At 41.0% G+C, this 15685-nt stretch overlaps 3 protein-coding genes across 3 annotated transcripts in view; 2 read left to right on the top strand and 1 right to left on the bottom strand.

Moving 5' to 3' along the window:
• cacna1eb (calcium channel, voltage-dependent, R type, alpha 1E subunit b) overlaps positions 1 to 2136 on the top strand; it is a 42300-nt gene extending 40164 nt beyond the window's left edge. The window contains 3 exon segments of the mRNA XM_071926483.2: positions 374 to 509; positions 734 to 903; positions 1612 to 2136. Of these exon segments, the coding sequence (XP_071782584.2) occupies positions 374 to 509; positions 734 to 903; positions 1612 to 2136 (831 nt within the window).
• Positions 2137 to 4065: 1929 nt separating this feature from the next.
• LOC139932654 (RING finger protein 11-like) lies at positions 4066 to 7763 on the top strand. The gene is made up of 3 exons (XM_071926487.2): positions 4066 to 4725; positions 5411 to 5580; positions 5676 to 7763. The coding sequence occupies exons 1-3, from the start codon at positions 4603 to 4605 to the stop codon at positions 5845 to 5847; spliced, it is 465 nt and encodes a 154-aa protein (XP_071782588.1). The 5' UTR covers positions 4066 to 4602; the 3' UTR covers positions 5848 to 7763.
• A 1530-nt stretch (positions 7764 to 9293) lies between these two features.
• On the bottom strand, positions 9294 to 14543 carry rpe65a (retinoid isomerohydrolase RPE65 a). The gene is made up of 14 exons (XM_071926505.2): positions 14487 to 14543; positions 13889 to 13971; positions 13000 to 13150; positions 12549 to 12656; positions 12255 to 12396; positions 11913 to 12060; positions 11313 to 11394; positions 11081 to 11213; positions 10811 to 10950; positions 10538 to 10667; positions 10313 to 10427; positions 10074 to 10168; positions 9870 to 9981; positions 9294 to 9740 (listed from the first exon to the last, which is right to left on the bottom strand). The coding sequence occupies exons 1-14, from the start codon at positions 14495 to 14497 to the stop codon at positions 9595 to 9597; spliced, it is 1596 nt and encodes a 531-aa protein (XP_071782606.1). The 5' UTR covers positions 14498 to 14543; the 3' UTR covers positions 9294 to 9594.
• Between the last annotated feature and the right edge of the window lie 1142 nt (positions 14544 to 15685).

The following is a 15685-nucleotide window of genomic DNA, read 5'->3' as shown; positions in this document are numbered from 1 at the left end:
ATGAATAGGGTTTTGGTCTGTTTGTCTTTTGCCACTTTCGGTGTCTGACTGGCTCAATGAATTGTTAGTCCTGGGATGCTGATATCTCATCTTCTTACTGCGACCTTTCTCATCACTTTCACTCTCCAGAATAGAGGAAAGAAGAAACTAAACCTCATCAATCTATTAGGATGTATTTTGCATTCACCAAAGAGCATGGGAAGGAATTAAACAGAACCTCTGCATCGGTCCACCAATTTAATTGAGTTCTTTGAAAGTAATTAGAATATGCTTAATGTATTCTCTGTGCATGTACAATGTGCTCTTCTATGTCTGTCTGTGTGTGTGTGTGTGTGTGTGTGTGTGTGTGTGTGTGTGTGTATTCACATGTAAGCAGACAGAGGTTGCAAGTGGCTCCATGAAGCGTTCCGCATCCACTGTTGCGGATCAGCGGGTGAATGGTCTATGGCAGGAGGAAAAAAGTCCTGAGCGAGTGTATCGACCTCGTCACAAGAGCTACAAGGCTGCTGGTTAGTCTTATTAACCCCTCACTCTCACATCAGGTGGTGCACACACGTGTATTATGCTCTATTTAGCCATTTATCACTTTGCTATTCACTGTAAAGCACTAGAAAGTCATATTTTGAAAGACAGAATATTGTTGTGTGTAATATCACCAGTCTCGTTATCCATCCCTTCTTCACTTAATCTGTCTTTTTTGTGTGGGCTCCTCTCTTGGCTGTCTGTCCTCTAGTTTCTCGGTCTGAGCACTGGCAGCAGGGGGACAGAGACAGGGAGCGAGGCCGGTCCAAGGAGCGCTGTCACCTCCTCTCTCCGGACACGTCTCGCTGTAACTCAGAAGAAAGGAGCTTGCAGCCCTCACGCTGCTCCAGTGTAGAGAGAGCACACCCCCAAGATAAACAGGTAGGTCGTACACATGCAGCAATAGTGACTAGCTGATTCAGGACAACAACGCAGCAGGGTCAGAAATGAACGGGGCTCAGGGCAAAAATGCTCTTGAAAGTTCACAAAATGCCTGTTGAAGGAGCAACAAAATGCCCCTGATAAATAGGAGTAGCCTTTTTTGCATTTCACTCTGTTCAATTCTATTGTATTCACTGGGTTGTCAAATATTCATGTGTGAATGCAACCAACCACTTTAATACAACCAATATTGTAAAAAAAAACTCCACAATTGAAGGGTGTAATATGGACTAGTTGGGGAAAGAGAGCAGGGAAAACGGCTCCATCTTCTTCTGTTGGGCTTGCTGCCAGTTTACAGTGTGGAATGTGGTGTATATTATGATTTAAAATTAAACAAATCTTAGTACAAATTGAGTGTTTATTTGCCAATATGCAATGTGAATTTAATATTTCATAAACCAAAAAAATTGCCCCTGAAAAAAAGTTAATATCTTACTCTGCAATGCGGCATTGGCCAAGAATACATACTCAGGCTGAGGTTTTCATTTCAGTTCAACCCTAAAATTACAAATTTTAATAGGCAATCTCTCTGTCTATAAAACCCTGAGTGCAAGTTAAATCTGATAAGCTACCAGATGCGTTTCTGGAAAAAAAATCAGCCAAATAGGTTTTCATTCCTTTTTTAAAAAATTGTATTCCTGTCTCCAGGGCAACAGCTCAGAAAGTCCAGTGCCCTCCACCTCAGAGTCCAGCACCCCCAGCGGCCGACGGCCTCTATCCCAGACCCCGACCCGCTCTCGCCCTCACATCTCCTACTCCCCGCTGGTGTGTCGCACGCACCCCTCCGTCGGCGAAGACGAGGACGAACAAGGTAGCCCAGAGACCCAGAGGCGGGGCAAGCCCACCTGGGAGGGCCAAGAGGGGGTAACAGGCGAGAGACGAGGCGAGGCGAGCCGGCACCCGTCCCCCCCTCGTCGCTACCCCTCGGAGCCATTCCTGGCCTCGCAGGAGGACGACCACAGCCCAGACCCCTCCGGTCCCATGGAGATGTTGACCTTCGAGGCTGCTGTGGCCCACAGCCTGGGACGCTCAAACACCATCAGCTCGGCCCGCCCGCGCTTGCGGACTGGCTGGCAGGTCCCCAACGGACACTTCCGGAAACGCCTGGCACAGACAGTCTCTGTTTCAGGCTGCGATCCGCTCAGCGACACAGAGGAGGACGACAGGTGCTAGGGACGAGGAGGCAGAGCGTGGGGAGGAGGGGGGATCCAGGAAGGTTTTAGAGAACACTAGAGTGTATAGAGTGAGGGATAATGTGACTCTTTTTGCATCAATGCTTCAAAGCTACGAGGCCTCTGGATGTTTGGTAAAATGTGAATCCAAAAAAAAAAAAAAACTAAGAACAATACCTCCTGAAACTGTAGTTGCCAATTCACACAGAACACTGACAAAAAAATAAGGTATATTTCCTGACTTGTATTTGATGAGAGTAATAATAAATCTCAAATAATCTTGGGATACGGAAAATAAATGAAATGAATGGATAGAATTATGTCATTTTTGTCAATAGGTATTGTCATTTCTGAAGGTGTTTCTAACTGATTCAGTGTTGCTCTTAACAGTGTTTGTCTGTGGGGTGTGTGAATATGTAACTATGTGCAAAAGGAGAAACATTTTCTTTTAAATTCATCGTTTTGTAAATACATTGTGATTATCAACACCATTGTCACATATTTTGCTGCCATTTCTTAGACCCGATCAATGCAGTTGGACATCAAGAAGGGATCTCATACTTTACCAGACAACGTGGATACTAATAAGTAACACTCAATAATGCTGGATTTTTTACAGTATGAATGAATGTGCAGGAGATCTTTGAGAGAACAGAATTGCCTGGTTTCCCCCATCTTTTTATTTTTGTTTGTTTTTTTGATAACCCCTTTGGTATTGAACATAAGTTGTGAGATATGAATACAGTAATAGAATATCTTTAAGATAGAAAAGATGCTTATTTGTACTTTCAACCTCTGCGTCGTCATTAAATCATGCCAAGCTTCCACCAACCCTTGAATCCTCCCTTTAAAACTGATATTTTTTTCTTTTTAAACATATTGCAAGATAAAGTCTGCTCCTTTAAATTTTACCGATCTGCAATCGTTAAATGAGAATTTTCAAACTGTTATATTCCCCATTTTCCCAAATTTTTGAGCGTGCAATCTTTCAATTCAACTAACTAAATACACAAACAACAGCAAGCTGATGCTATGAAAACGAAATGATCTTTCATCTATTTTCACTATCTTTTCTTCCTTGTGAATATTGTACGAACCACTGCAGACAACAACTGTAGAAAAACTGTAGACTACATGACACGCCATGACACATTGCTTCACAAATTAACATTACTCTATTACTTACTAATAATGTACAGAGAAATTATGCTGTTTGTAACATTTAGAGAGAAAAATAAACCCTGTAAGCTGATGAGCTTTAAAGGTAAAGGAATCTTTGGAATGTTCATTTTAAGGTATTTGTATTTGTTTTATTTGCCTGAAGAAGGCCAATTCTGTGAAACTCACTTAACCAAAAACATGGAGATTTGTATCATAAGTTCCTGGAATGCAAATACTTGTTGGTTTTTATGTGTACAATAGTTGTATATACAAATAAAAGTGTCCTCAAGTTGCATTCTTACTGGTTGTGTTTTTTTCCCAAAGCCCACATTGCCTGATAGATCATCAACCTTTACAACTTCTGAAGCCTTGAACGTTTTTGGGTGATAATTATGGCACCACCAGAAACCATCATCCTGCTAATGACTTTTTTGTCTTTCCCCAGTAATTGAATGAGCTCTTCATACATGGAGTTATAGTTAAACAAAGCTAAACACATATTTGGAAACTGTCATTTTGTTTGTGTATTTTTTTTGCAAACATAGGGTTATTTGTTATTTGTAAAGACTGCAGCAAATTGTACCTATACTTTGAATTATGGTGGTATCTGAAAGTTGCACACTTGTTTATATCAGAGCCGCGCGCGCGTGCACGCACTGTTTTTTTTACTCCTCCTGGTGTGACGTCCAAAAAAATCACCCAATGACTGTGCAGAATTAACGACAAAGCACAACAAATTAAACCCCTTACGTCATATCCAATGGACAGACATGTCCTCCGGTTGAAGAAAGAGCTAGCGAGAAAGCCAACTGTTTTTATGTCACTCAGGAAGTTATAAGGGGGAATGTCGCTACAGTACAAAATTTACATAGCTTGGTGTTAGAGCCACCGATGCCGTTAGCGTAGATATTTTGTCGAAATTTAGATTCTTACCGAGGAATTTACAATACTTATCAAGGAAGTCGCTCAGCTGGCTAGCGAAAAGTAGCTAGCTAGACAGCTAGCTATCCTTAGCAAGGGAGTTCTTTGTTTTGAGATGTTTTCAGATGGTTTCTGCGAACATGATAACTACTACCTAGCATGGACAGCTGCTTAGACATCTGACGATTACCTAGTAATTTTAAGAACATGCACGGGGCATCTTTAGCAATAAGTAATTGAATTGTAATGGTTTTTGAAATATCAAAGAAAGAAAAACGGATCGCAAACAATTAGCCACCGAGAGCAAGTTTAGCAACAAGCAACTATAACGCTAGCCGGTTGACTTGCTAGCAAGCCGTAGAGCCAGGACTGAGAAAATAAAGATATGGGCAATTGTCTCAAATCTCCGACATCGGACGACATTTCTCTGCTTCATGAATCCCAGTCAGACAGGGCGAGTTATGGTGACGGGACAGATCCAGACCTGGAGCCACCTCCGCCTTACCAGGTGAGAGGCTTGCCACTCTAACTTCTAGTTAGTTTCCATGTTATAATTCAAATTCAGTAAAGTTTCTTGCAAGTGTAGAACAGGTTGCTATTTGGAAAGTAAACAGCCTCAAGGCTAATGTGGTCACGTTCAAGGAAAGATGTCAGCCAACTGTTTTTTTGAGAGGAATGCAATTTGATATACTATTCCCTATTTTCTTAAACAATTATATACAAGGTGTCTATGTATGGCAGGTTTCACATAACAAGCACTAGCATACCTTATTGCGACCAAAATATTTTTACTCTCTATCTCACCAGTGTTGCACGCTGGCTTGCCAAGAATGTCCAGACAGTGCAGTTTTTTTCTGCTCTTGATGAAAAGCTGCTTTATTGTTGGGCGTGCTTTGGTTTGTTCCCACAAAGACTGTGGCCTGTCGGGCCACTTTATACTCTGTATAAACAACAGCTTACATTATTTCATGCAGGCACTCCCTTTCAAACCAAACATCCATAGAACCCCACCTTTAATTAATCAAGGCACATAGTCAATATGGATGCTTGCTGCTATTCTCCCATTGTATAACATAACAATTAACATGTAACAATTTAATGTATTTAAGTAATAGTTTGTCGTGCTTCTACTTAGGTGATTTAGTAGGAGAACTGTGTTGGTTTTATTTTGGGTTTTCTTTGTCTATTTCCAGGAGCAAGCTCACATGCCCATGTACCATCCCACCCCTAGTCAGGCCCGCCTGGCCACCCAGTTGACAGAAGAGGAGCAGATCCGCATCGCTCAGCGCATCGGCCTCATCCAGCACCTCCCCAAGGGCGTTTACGATGGAGGCCAAGATGGCTCGGAGAAAAAGATCAGAGAGTGAGCATCTTGCAGTTTTGCACATCATGTATTTACACTGAGAAAACCTGCAGGCCATAATGGTAATCTAACTACTGTTGTGCATCCATTTGCAGATGTGTGATCTGTATGATGGACTTTGTTTATGGGGACCCCATCCGGTTCCTGCCCTGTATGCACATCTACCACATGGACTGTATAGACGACTGGCTAATGAGATCCTTCACCTGCCCCTCCTGCATGGAGCCTGTGGATGCCGCCCTGCTCTCCACCTACGAGACCAACTGATTTTCCACTCTTCCTCTCCCCCTGTGCTAAGATTGAACATGGCCCCTCCAACCCCAAACACACACACACACACACACACACAAACCCAGCAACTGCCCTCTTGTACACTGAAGGGAGCAGCAAGTTGTGTTGGCTGTTTACTAAATGAGACACTGTTGTAATACTAGTGAATTCAATCAACAAAATCACACGTACCTTGTTGGCCTTCCATGCCCCCAGGTCTGACACCAAATTAGCTGGGCTATGTTGAAACAACAATTAGACAAGTCAGTAAGACAACTGTGTTATCAGAAAACCATGCATGATTGTGTTTGTGTGTGTCCATGTCATGCTAAAATGGTGTTCAATGTTGCAGCTGACGGTAAGCACTTGTGTGTGTGTGTGTGTGTGTGTGTGTGTGTGTGTATGTATGTGTATTGGGGGGGGAGCTGTTTGGGATGACTCTGCATTTCCACTTGAGCAGGTCTCAGTGGCATCTCTTCCCAACTGACATTGTTCACCCCAGTTAGTAGTCATTTAAGTGGAGGATTAGGTTATTGAATTATTGACCAAATTTTGTCATTAAGAAGTGTTGTTAGAAATCTGTTCAATCCAAGGCCTCACCTGGCAACAGAAGAAGATTTTCTCAATATTTGGTCATATCTCCTAAACATGCTGTCACTTTAAAAAGGCCCTGCACTTTGGAGACATGGGCATAAAAGACTCCTAGATAAAGAAGAAACTGAGCTTATTACCCTTAGTCAGGATTACAACAAAGTATGCACACACAGTGCAGAAATCACCCAAAGTTCATCCTCAATTTAGTCTAGTAGACAATGTATGTTAGATGGAAATCAAGGTCATTATGATGTTTTCCATTTGACCATTGTGGCGCTCCAAATGGACAGAGTTTGAAAAAAATTCTTTGAATTGAAGGAATAAAAAAACAGTTTAAAATGTCATTGTGTGAGGTTAATATGTTTTACTTGGAAGAGGTGAAAAGTAGCTGGCAGCCAATGTAAAGGGCTCATTTGTGCATGGGCAGGCGGATCAGTCTAAAATTAGAAATGCTTGCACACGCATTCATCTGATCCAGAGATTTGCACTTTACTTATAGGATAATAATGGAAACAATATATTAATATATGTACCTATAACCTTGCACTATCAATATTTCTTTCCTTTATTTCTTGAAATGCAAAAATTAAGTTACAATTGATAAAGGTATTATCAAAGCTGTCAGTGGTCACTTATCACATTGAAGTAAGCCTGAAGATGTATTTCATGAAATCTGTGATTCAGTAGTGTGAGCCTCTGGTTTGTTCTGCTTGTCTTGATCCTTGTGTGTTTTGTGTGTAAGTAAAGGGACAGAGGTTTGCTCCAGCTTGAGAGAGAAAATAGGCTAGATTTAGAAAAGGTCTGTCTACTTTTGAATCCTCTTGCATTTAGCGCAACATCACATTTTTTATTGCTGTTCTAATACACTGTATGATTCATGTTTTTTTGTTGCTTTATTGCAGTGTAGCAATAGCTGCAGTGAATGATTTCCATTTGATTTGTGGCATTGTTTGGTGATACTGTGGCTGTCTTTTTTTGTTATTTTTTACCTTCTACCTTGACATTTTTGTTATAGTTGTGCAGACTCCATTGTGTATTTAGGAGGTTAATCATCTTAACTATATAGCTATTACACTGGTTTAAGCCTGACTATGCAAACCTCTGTCCCAACTGAATTTCAGAGTGTGAGAGATTTCTCTTACTGTGTGATAGTTACAATTGAAATAACACGTTTTCTGTTGAGCTTTCTTTTGCAGTGTTTTTCAACTTAAGTTTAAACTTATTCTGGACTCTGAAAATTAATGGTATTTCCTGTAATCTTGTTTTTTGGAAGGCTAACTAGCCCTCATGTAAACAAAATAAATCAGAAAGCACACTCATTTGGTATTGTCTGATTAAATCAAAGAATACGGTTTCCCCCTCCCCCCCAAAAAAAACAGGCCTGTTGGCAACAGGCTACAAGGTGCAGATTTATGGCACCATGATTAGAGAACTGAGAGATTACTGAACGATTACAGAATACACGATTACAAAATATTCCATTGGGCCTCTCATTAATGCAATCCCAAAATCTGGCAGTGGAATTGAAAACATGACTACATAATCAGGGTTTCTCCACTTGACAGATGTAACAAGCCAGCCCAAGCCATGTTAGTAATGTTAAATACTTTTTATTTTTCCATTGCCTAAGTCAGGTGGGGAGCAAATTCACCCAGGTGACCCCCATTGCCTGTGAGAGAATTGTATATTGTTATGCACAAACATAGGAGTTTTGAATTATAAGTACAGAGAACGTAAACTAATACTTCTTTGAACTAATGTCATTCTCTTTTCTATCAATGCCAGCCGACTCTGTCCAGACAATGATAGGTTTTTGGGACCAAATTCATACCTTTCATGTCTTTGGGCCGAACATTTGACTTCTATAAAGTTTGTTTGATAGTGCAGTAACTAATATTTTTCAGTAGATGGTAGCAAACATCCATGTCTTTTGATTTATAATATGTTGGCACAGCTGTCACTAATATAGTTTTGTTTTTAGTTGATATAGCTGAATTAAGGTCATGACATTTTATGGTCTTTCGCCACATTATATATAAGTGCTGCATGTCCACCTTTATAAATAGTTACAACATGCCTATTCGTTCCTGAGATTAACCATTACGCAGTTAATCAGCTTTGCAGTGCTGCAATGGTCTGATCAGCAAGATCTGCATGCTTTTGCTCTTTAGATTACATTCAGACAACTTTGAGCAAAACAAAGGACAGACACAGTAAACGTCTCTGGAAGGGTCACTAGTTCAAATGTAACCATAATCAGATTTTGTATGGCGACACATTAAATCTCTGTGAACAACTCAAGAGTTGCAGCTGAAGGATTGGGAAAAAATATATTTCTTTGCACTTGTATTTGTTAAAGCTTCAGTTATGATACACCAAGAGGAATGCATGCCAGAGTTTTGTTCTCAGAAAAAAATACTTTTGTGATACTCAGTTGATCCCTGAGAAATCCTTTTTTTGTTTGCCCCCCTTGAACAGGGAGGTCACTGCAGAGGATCAGCTACAGAGCAGCACCCCCGGAGCTGGCAGTGATTTGTTCAAGAACATTTCAGCAGGGCAAATGCTTGCCGTCATGGGGGCTTGAACCCAGGCTTTCCAGTTGAAGGAAAAGTGTCCCTACTCACTATGCAACCCTGCTACCTAGTGCTTAGCTAATGAGCTTGTCGTTTAATAATTGTACTTTTCTCAAGCCCACATACCAGTTTAGCCCAAAACAGCATTCAGTAAAAATGTTTTGATTATATTGAATTTATTTTTCCAACCATGAAGTATGCAAGTGACACAGCATATGAACAAACAAATCCATTTATTTTTATGATTGGCACAACATTCACGTTGTACTGACAATTTAGGGTTACAAAATTCCAGTATGATGTTTTATGAAGTTGGGTCATAGAGTAGAGAAAGTCTGCAAAAAGCCCCGACTCCGGCAGTTTCCATTCACACAATAATGTTAAATTTTTCACAACTCTTTAACCACCCTGAATCAAAAGTTGCCCACAAAAGAGGACATAAAATCACATTGGCTGATCAAGCTTTATATTTCCTGACATGGTGATATTTTGTCATCCTTTATTCGTGTTCTAATGCTGAGTGAGAGTCGATACTCCGGAACGGTTGACTCATGTTTGTGCCCTGAGAAGTGCCCCATTAGGGTTTGTACATCCCGTGGAAGGTGACAGGAATGGTGCACTCCACTTCTGCCCTGGCGATCTCCGACAGATCCTTGGCGTTGAGGATGAGGAGGTAACTTGGTCTCTGGGAACCGGGGGCAACCACGATGGTCAGCAGCACTCCTGTGGGCACAGAAGCAGCCTTGTTTAACAAAACCCCCCTCAATTACCAGTAATTTACCTTAAATCCAGCTCTATTGCTATATGTTTAGAAATAATTCATATATTGTATCTCTATTGATGTTGACGTACCATCATCCTCATCCACACCATCAGGAGTCTGCACAAACAGCGGCTCTGAGGGGTAGGAGTCAGGCTCCTGCCATACCCAGGTCTCCTTGGTCTTCACATTCAGCTTGCAGACCTACACACAGGTGAACAAAAAAATCAATCAATCAAAGAGTCTATTATTTCCACATTTAATCACTGACCATTGACGATATTTTATCATCTTACCCTGTCAGGGATGAAATGGTTGAGACCCAGGCCGTAGGCATATGTGTAATTCTTCCCTGCGTACCTCTCATAGTTGATCTGAGGGAACTCAAAGGCTAAAGAAAATGAGGAAATAAACAACAGCGTTAAGCAAAGTGAAGATATTCCCAGCATCTATTAAAAACCAGCGAGTCCAGCATGAGTGTATAGGGTATATGTGAGTGAGTGGCGTCTGTGAGTGCAGACTGGTGTGTTGGCACCTTGTCGGGGTCCAGAGAAAAGCACCTCAGGCTCCAGCCAGATTGTTCCATCAGAGTGCATCACCGCTGTGGCTGTGGTGTACGGCAGGCTGACCAGGTTCTTCCCCTGCTCCTCCTACATGATGTCAGTGACAAGAGAAGGAGAAAGAACATGAGATATGACATCCATGGGTGGCAGTTGGAGTCCCTCCACCCCCTTCCTGATGAATAAGACAGGTGACTCACCTTGTGGATGTCCAAGGGAATGACATATCTGCGCACCTCCGGCTGGGGCGCCATCATGGCTGCCTTCTTCACCTCTTCCCAGTTGGCTCGCAGGTTGGCCAGCCACAGGTAGTTGTAAACAAACTCAAAACTACAAGGATGAAAAGATCATGAACGAGAGCATTATCCCCTGCAGTCACCAAATTAGCAGTTTTTCGAAAGGGAACTTTGAATAAATGTCATGTATCTAATGATGGCATTTTGATTCCAATATTTAGCTCTTCAGTTTCGTACCCTTTCCATGCACACACGTCCACAACAACAAAGCCTTGGTCTTCGTAAGTGTTGATGTGATGAAACAGGCCTATGGCTGCCGCCCTGAACTTGTGATCGATGTATTCTCCAGGGTCCTTTTTGGCGATGTGGAACCACGTCTGTAAAATGTACGTTGAAACATAAGATATCATGGGACTGCAGGAGAATATCAGATGATAATGTGGAGGTTTGTACACTAACGTCACTAAATATATGAACAGTGAACTGAGATCCCCTCCGAGTTCTTACCCCAAGGCTCTCGTTGGACTCAAAGCAGTCCATGTAGTTGGAGCCTCGGATGCTCCAGGCGCTCAAGAACTTCAGCAGGTTGATTTTCACGGGGGTCTCCACAAACACAAAGTAGTTTTCTGACATGCCAAAGCTGAGATTGATGAGGAGAAAACGTCAAAACATGGATTATATGCAATAAGTTACCACTCAGACTACTGACACAACATACGGCAAGCTATATATCACACACCTGTGCACATAGGAGGGCTTGAACCTCTCAGCACTGGGGAACTGCACCACCACCTTGGACTTCTCAATGGGATCAGACTTATCTAAGGAGGAAGACAAAAACATATTGTGATATTTGAAACAGGTGTCAAGTTGTATGGCTTCTATTTGGCAATGAACAGTTTTAAATAATCAACACATCTTAACTTTATTTAGAACTTAATATTTTTTCCCAAGAAGCAAGGAAAATCATGGAGAATCATTTCAATATATTTTGAAAGAAAGTGATTGTGCCTAATTATGCTGTATACTGAGAGAGCAATCCAGAAATCCAGAATCCAGAAATCCAGAATCCAGAAAGACCTCTATAAAGAAAACTGCTTAAAAAAAAAGAAAATTGCATGATCATTGAAAAGGGTCAGTGTGGTTCTTCTAAGCCCAAAATGACCAAAACATGGTCAGCAATTGTGGATTATCATTCCTCAACTGGGGGGGGGTCAAAAGCTTACGTTTTTGCCCTAATTTAAAGGAGGGGCCACCGCTTCCTCTGTGCTCCATTGTACTGTTAAAGTGTCTGTGTATATTCATTGCTACATCTAGTAATACCAGCTCCAATCCCAACCTTTCTGTGTGGGTGGAATCCTGACAATGTTGTAGGCCAGTGTCGCTCCTTTCCCCATGCAGTTTCCAATGTTGAACACAGTTCCATCTCTCTCAATGTGGGGGTGGGCTGTCACTCCATTGATGTTGATATAGTTGCACATATCAACCTGCATAGAAATGAAAGGCATTGTATTCCATGCACTTTTCATCCATGCAATAAATTATCTTATTATAAAGAAGCTTTAATAAAGATCGAAAAAGGGGGAAGACAGTACAAAAAGTGGAAAAGTAAGACTAGTCTTTTATACTATACTTAAAATGACGCCTGTGTCAGCATAAATGAGGAATTGTATTGATGTACCTTTTTCAGTGTTTCCAAGGTATCAGTGTTGACTTTAGTGATGTAGTTGGTTTCTGTTACAGCATAATAATCCTCACCGATGGGATAAACATTCACCAGGCAGTTGTCTGTCACCTCGACACCCTTGAAGTACGAGAAAAACCTGCACGTCGAGGAAAAGGATCACACGTCCACATAAAGATGTTGTACAAAGGTAATGACAACCAAAAACATGAATGCTGGGTGTGTGCTGCCCTGAGACTGCCATCTTTATGCACCTTTGATAGCCAATCATCACATTCACTAGTAACCAACCTGGAGAAAATGTTTTTACAGGGATCAGGATAAGCAAAGGTGCCAAACTCGGTGATCACCACACGCTTCTCTGTGATGGCTCTCACATAGGCATCTGTTTTCACAAACCTAAATGCAGGAGAGAGGACAAAATTAAGACTGTCATCCCAAGACACTAGGCTATACACCCTTTTTTGGAAAATGTCTCTGACTTGAAATTAATTGGTCAATATTTCAAAAACTCACATGATTCTATCGTCAAAACTATTTTGTAGGCAAAAGTAAGATGAATTGACTAATACTGGATTGAATACAAGGCCAAGGAGCCATGTGTCTCCAGGAAAGGCCCTTAAGTGTTTCATCTCTAGAAATCACAATCTAACCTCCCTCAATCTGCATGAGATATACCTAACACAATGTAACTAACATTTCTCCCTCACTCCTAATGCAACAATTAAGCATTTAGCCTTACTTTCGAAAGTAGGTGACCTGCCCATTCTTGAAGTCGAATTTGTGCATGAGGGCCTGGCCGTCAAAGAGGTGATAGAAGGGTTCATCTCCAACCTCAAAAAGGCCAGGACCCAAACGGAGAAGACTTCCCTTCAGAAATGAAGGAATCCTGCCTGTAGAGCACCAACACAAACATAAATCAGAGAATGTTTTTGAACTTTTGTAAAGATGCATTTAAGTATCAGAGCCTACTTTGGATGCTCATTGTGTGTTCTCTGGCTGAATATGTCTTGTACAGCAAAGAAAGTATGAGACTCTATCTAAGGCTGAGTTTCCTGGACAGGGAACAATACAATCATACATACAGAAAAATAAAGGTGCGAACTGGTTCTTATTCCTTAGTTATTGGATGGTGGGTGATGGCATAAATGCAGAAAATAACCAAACCCCTCCATAGTATATATGGTGCAATTTTTTCATATCCAGGACCCCTAATTTAGTCAACATTAGAGCCACGGACCCCCATTTGATGAGATTTTTTCTCTTTGACCCAAATCAGAGAATATTTTTTATTGTTAGATATGATTTTGTCCAGAATTCTGTGACAAGATAACAGTGAAAATATGACTGAAATAGTCATTCTTCTACATTCTCTAAGTGTGTTAACTTCTTGTAAATGAAATAATGCTGAAGTTCAACAATTCATCAATTTGCTGGGGACCCACTGGAACCCCCTCAAGGGCCCCTGGTGGTCCCCGGACCCCACGTTGAGAGCCACTGCTCTATGGCATCACTCCGAAGAACCATTTTTCAGCACCTTTATTTTTCTGTGTGTAGACTACAGCATGAATGCCAAAGAAGTGATGGCCTGAGGTGTATGGCATGTTTCTGGCTGAAAGATGCCAACAAACCTGTGACTGTTGCTGGAAGTGCCTCAGAAAGCTCTTCACATGTCTCAAAAATCTTCCTGTAGCCGCCAGCTGGGTGTTCAAATCTGTTACAGCCAAAAAGTAAAGAGATCTACTGATATACCAGTCAAGTGTGTTCAACTTGAAGAAATGTTACACAGCCAGTGAGTTTCATTTATTAGTTTACTAGTTTAAAACCTGTATTTTCAACAGGTCATGCAGTTCAAGTTCTCTCAACGTGGCTGGTGCGTCTAAGAATTCGACATGACCTTTTAAATCCTTCAAGAGCATTAAGTATTCAGCTGCAAATGCAACATTCAAATCACTCTGTAAGTCACAGGATGAAGTAAAGGAAATCTCTATACCAAGATCAATAAGAAGAAAGAAGAAATACCAAGAAATACCAGATTATAGATATTTAGTCCAGGTTAATTCAGCGTAATTCATAATAACAGCATTAGAAATTATGAATTTCATTTTCCCATGATGGCAAAACCTGTCACTGTGCGGGCAATCTTTCAAAATGTGGTCCTCAGTTAATACATTAGTCTAACCAGTATAAGATAAAATTAGAAATAGTTGAAATTGATCACAAACTCACCGGCTGACCATGGTTCCTCCTTGTTGTGGGAACACACAAAACAACTGCGGTCACTTCTGAGCTGGAAGTCTCTGATTGTCCCAGTGGATTTAGGGTATTTATACATGTAGTCCCCCTCACAGTCACTGCTCTCAGTGCCGTAAACCGTTGTCCCGGCCAATCATGTTGCACCGTGAACAAGAATCCCATTGTGCCAATATCCTTTACTAAGTGACTCAATGGCCACCCTTCTGAGAACGGATTTACTGCAGGGAATATTTCACAAAATTAGAACTCTGTGATGCAAACGTGTTGCAATAGTGCATGTGATTTTTCAATCGTTTCAATTGTTTGCATTTATCCCAGTAAGATATAGGCTAGTTAGGGTGACTTGCACAGAGGTACTGTATATTTTATAGTATTTATGCAATATGTAGGGCATAAAAATACATAAAAACATGAGGCAATTTTTAATGACAACACAAAGGAATGTGGACCCAAGATGAATAATCCAGAATGTGTGCCATCCACTTAAACTGATAGCCTGGTTTCCACATGTAAATTGCCTACTGGGACTCTTAAGGATCTGAAGGTAGACAAAGGTCCATGGAGTTTAAGTTTACAGAACTGACTTAAAACCCTAGCCTCTTTCAGAATATTTCAGCCAAGTATTACTAGATTTATTTTTAGGTGAAAATAGGCACTGTGAAATAATCAATAGCAGCAATATTTGTTTGTTTATTTGTGAAATAAATAACAGTAAGTAGTAACAATGCCAGGATCAAGTGAACCTTCATTAGCTTTCGACTATGCATGCCAACATTCAGTTTATTTCAGTCAGCCCTCTGTTCACTAGTTCATTGTATAGGATGATGACGGTTATGCATTGGATGAAATGTGCCAATTTGTTCTTTGGTCTGAAACACAGTGTTCATTAAATTGCTTGTCTCAACGCAACCATAATCCAGGTGTGGGGATTACGCTCGCCATGGGTTGAAGACAAGAGCTCTGTTGTTTCTCAGTCTCCTGGGAAAAAGCACCATTAGTAGAGGGTTCAGTTGTGTCAGTAGGCTACCAAGGCTGTGATGGGCTTCTCCGGCCCTAAAACAAATGTTGGATTGTTAAACCTGTGATGGACCGTATATAACTAATATCATACAACATTTCTGTGATATAGCCTACTCTATTGGTCAGGAGAAATTAATCTTTTCATTTTGCCC

The sequence above is a fragment of the Centroberyx gerrardi genome, chromosome 13 (genome assembly GCF_048128805.1).
Source record: "Centroberyx gerrardi isolate f3 chromosome 13, fCenGer3.hap1.cur.20231027, whole genome shotgun sequence".
Lineage (NCBI taxonomy): Eukaryota > Metazoa > Chordata > Actinopteri > Beryciformes > Berycidae > Centroberyx > Centroberyx gerrardi.
The sequence above is the reverse complement of the archived record's forward strand: the minus strand, read 5'-3'. Positions and strand labels throughout refer to the sequence as shown.

Bases quoted from the DNA above. Each gene is read 5' to 3' on its own strand.
- rpe65a (XM_071926505.2), bottom strand. The intron at 10,169-10,312 runs GTGCCAACACAC...CATTTTCTTTAG, and splicing joins TTTCTCTGGACCCCGACAAG to CCTTTGAGTTCCCTCAGATC. The intron at 9,982-10,073 runs GTAAGATGATAA...ACCTGTGTGTAG, and splicing joins ACCATTTCATCCCTGACAGG to GTCTGCAAGCTGAATGTGAA.
- LOC139932654 (XM_071926487.2), top strand. From the start codon at position 4,603: ATGGGCAATTGTCTCAAATCTCCGACATCGGACGACATTTCTCTGCTT. The intron at 4,726-5,410 runs GTGAGAGGCTTG...GTCTATTTCCAG, and splicing joins AGCCACCTCCGCCTTACCAG to GAGCAAGCTCACATGCCCAT. The intron at 5,581-5,675 runs GTGAGCATCTTG...ATCCATTTGCAG, and splicing joins TCGGAGAAAAAGATCAGAGA to ATGTGTGATCTGTATGATGG.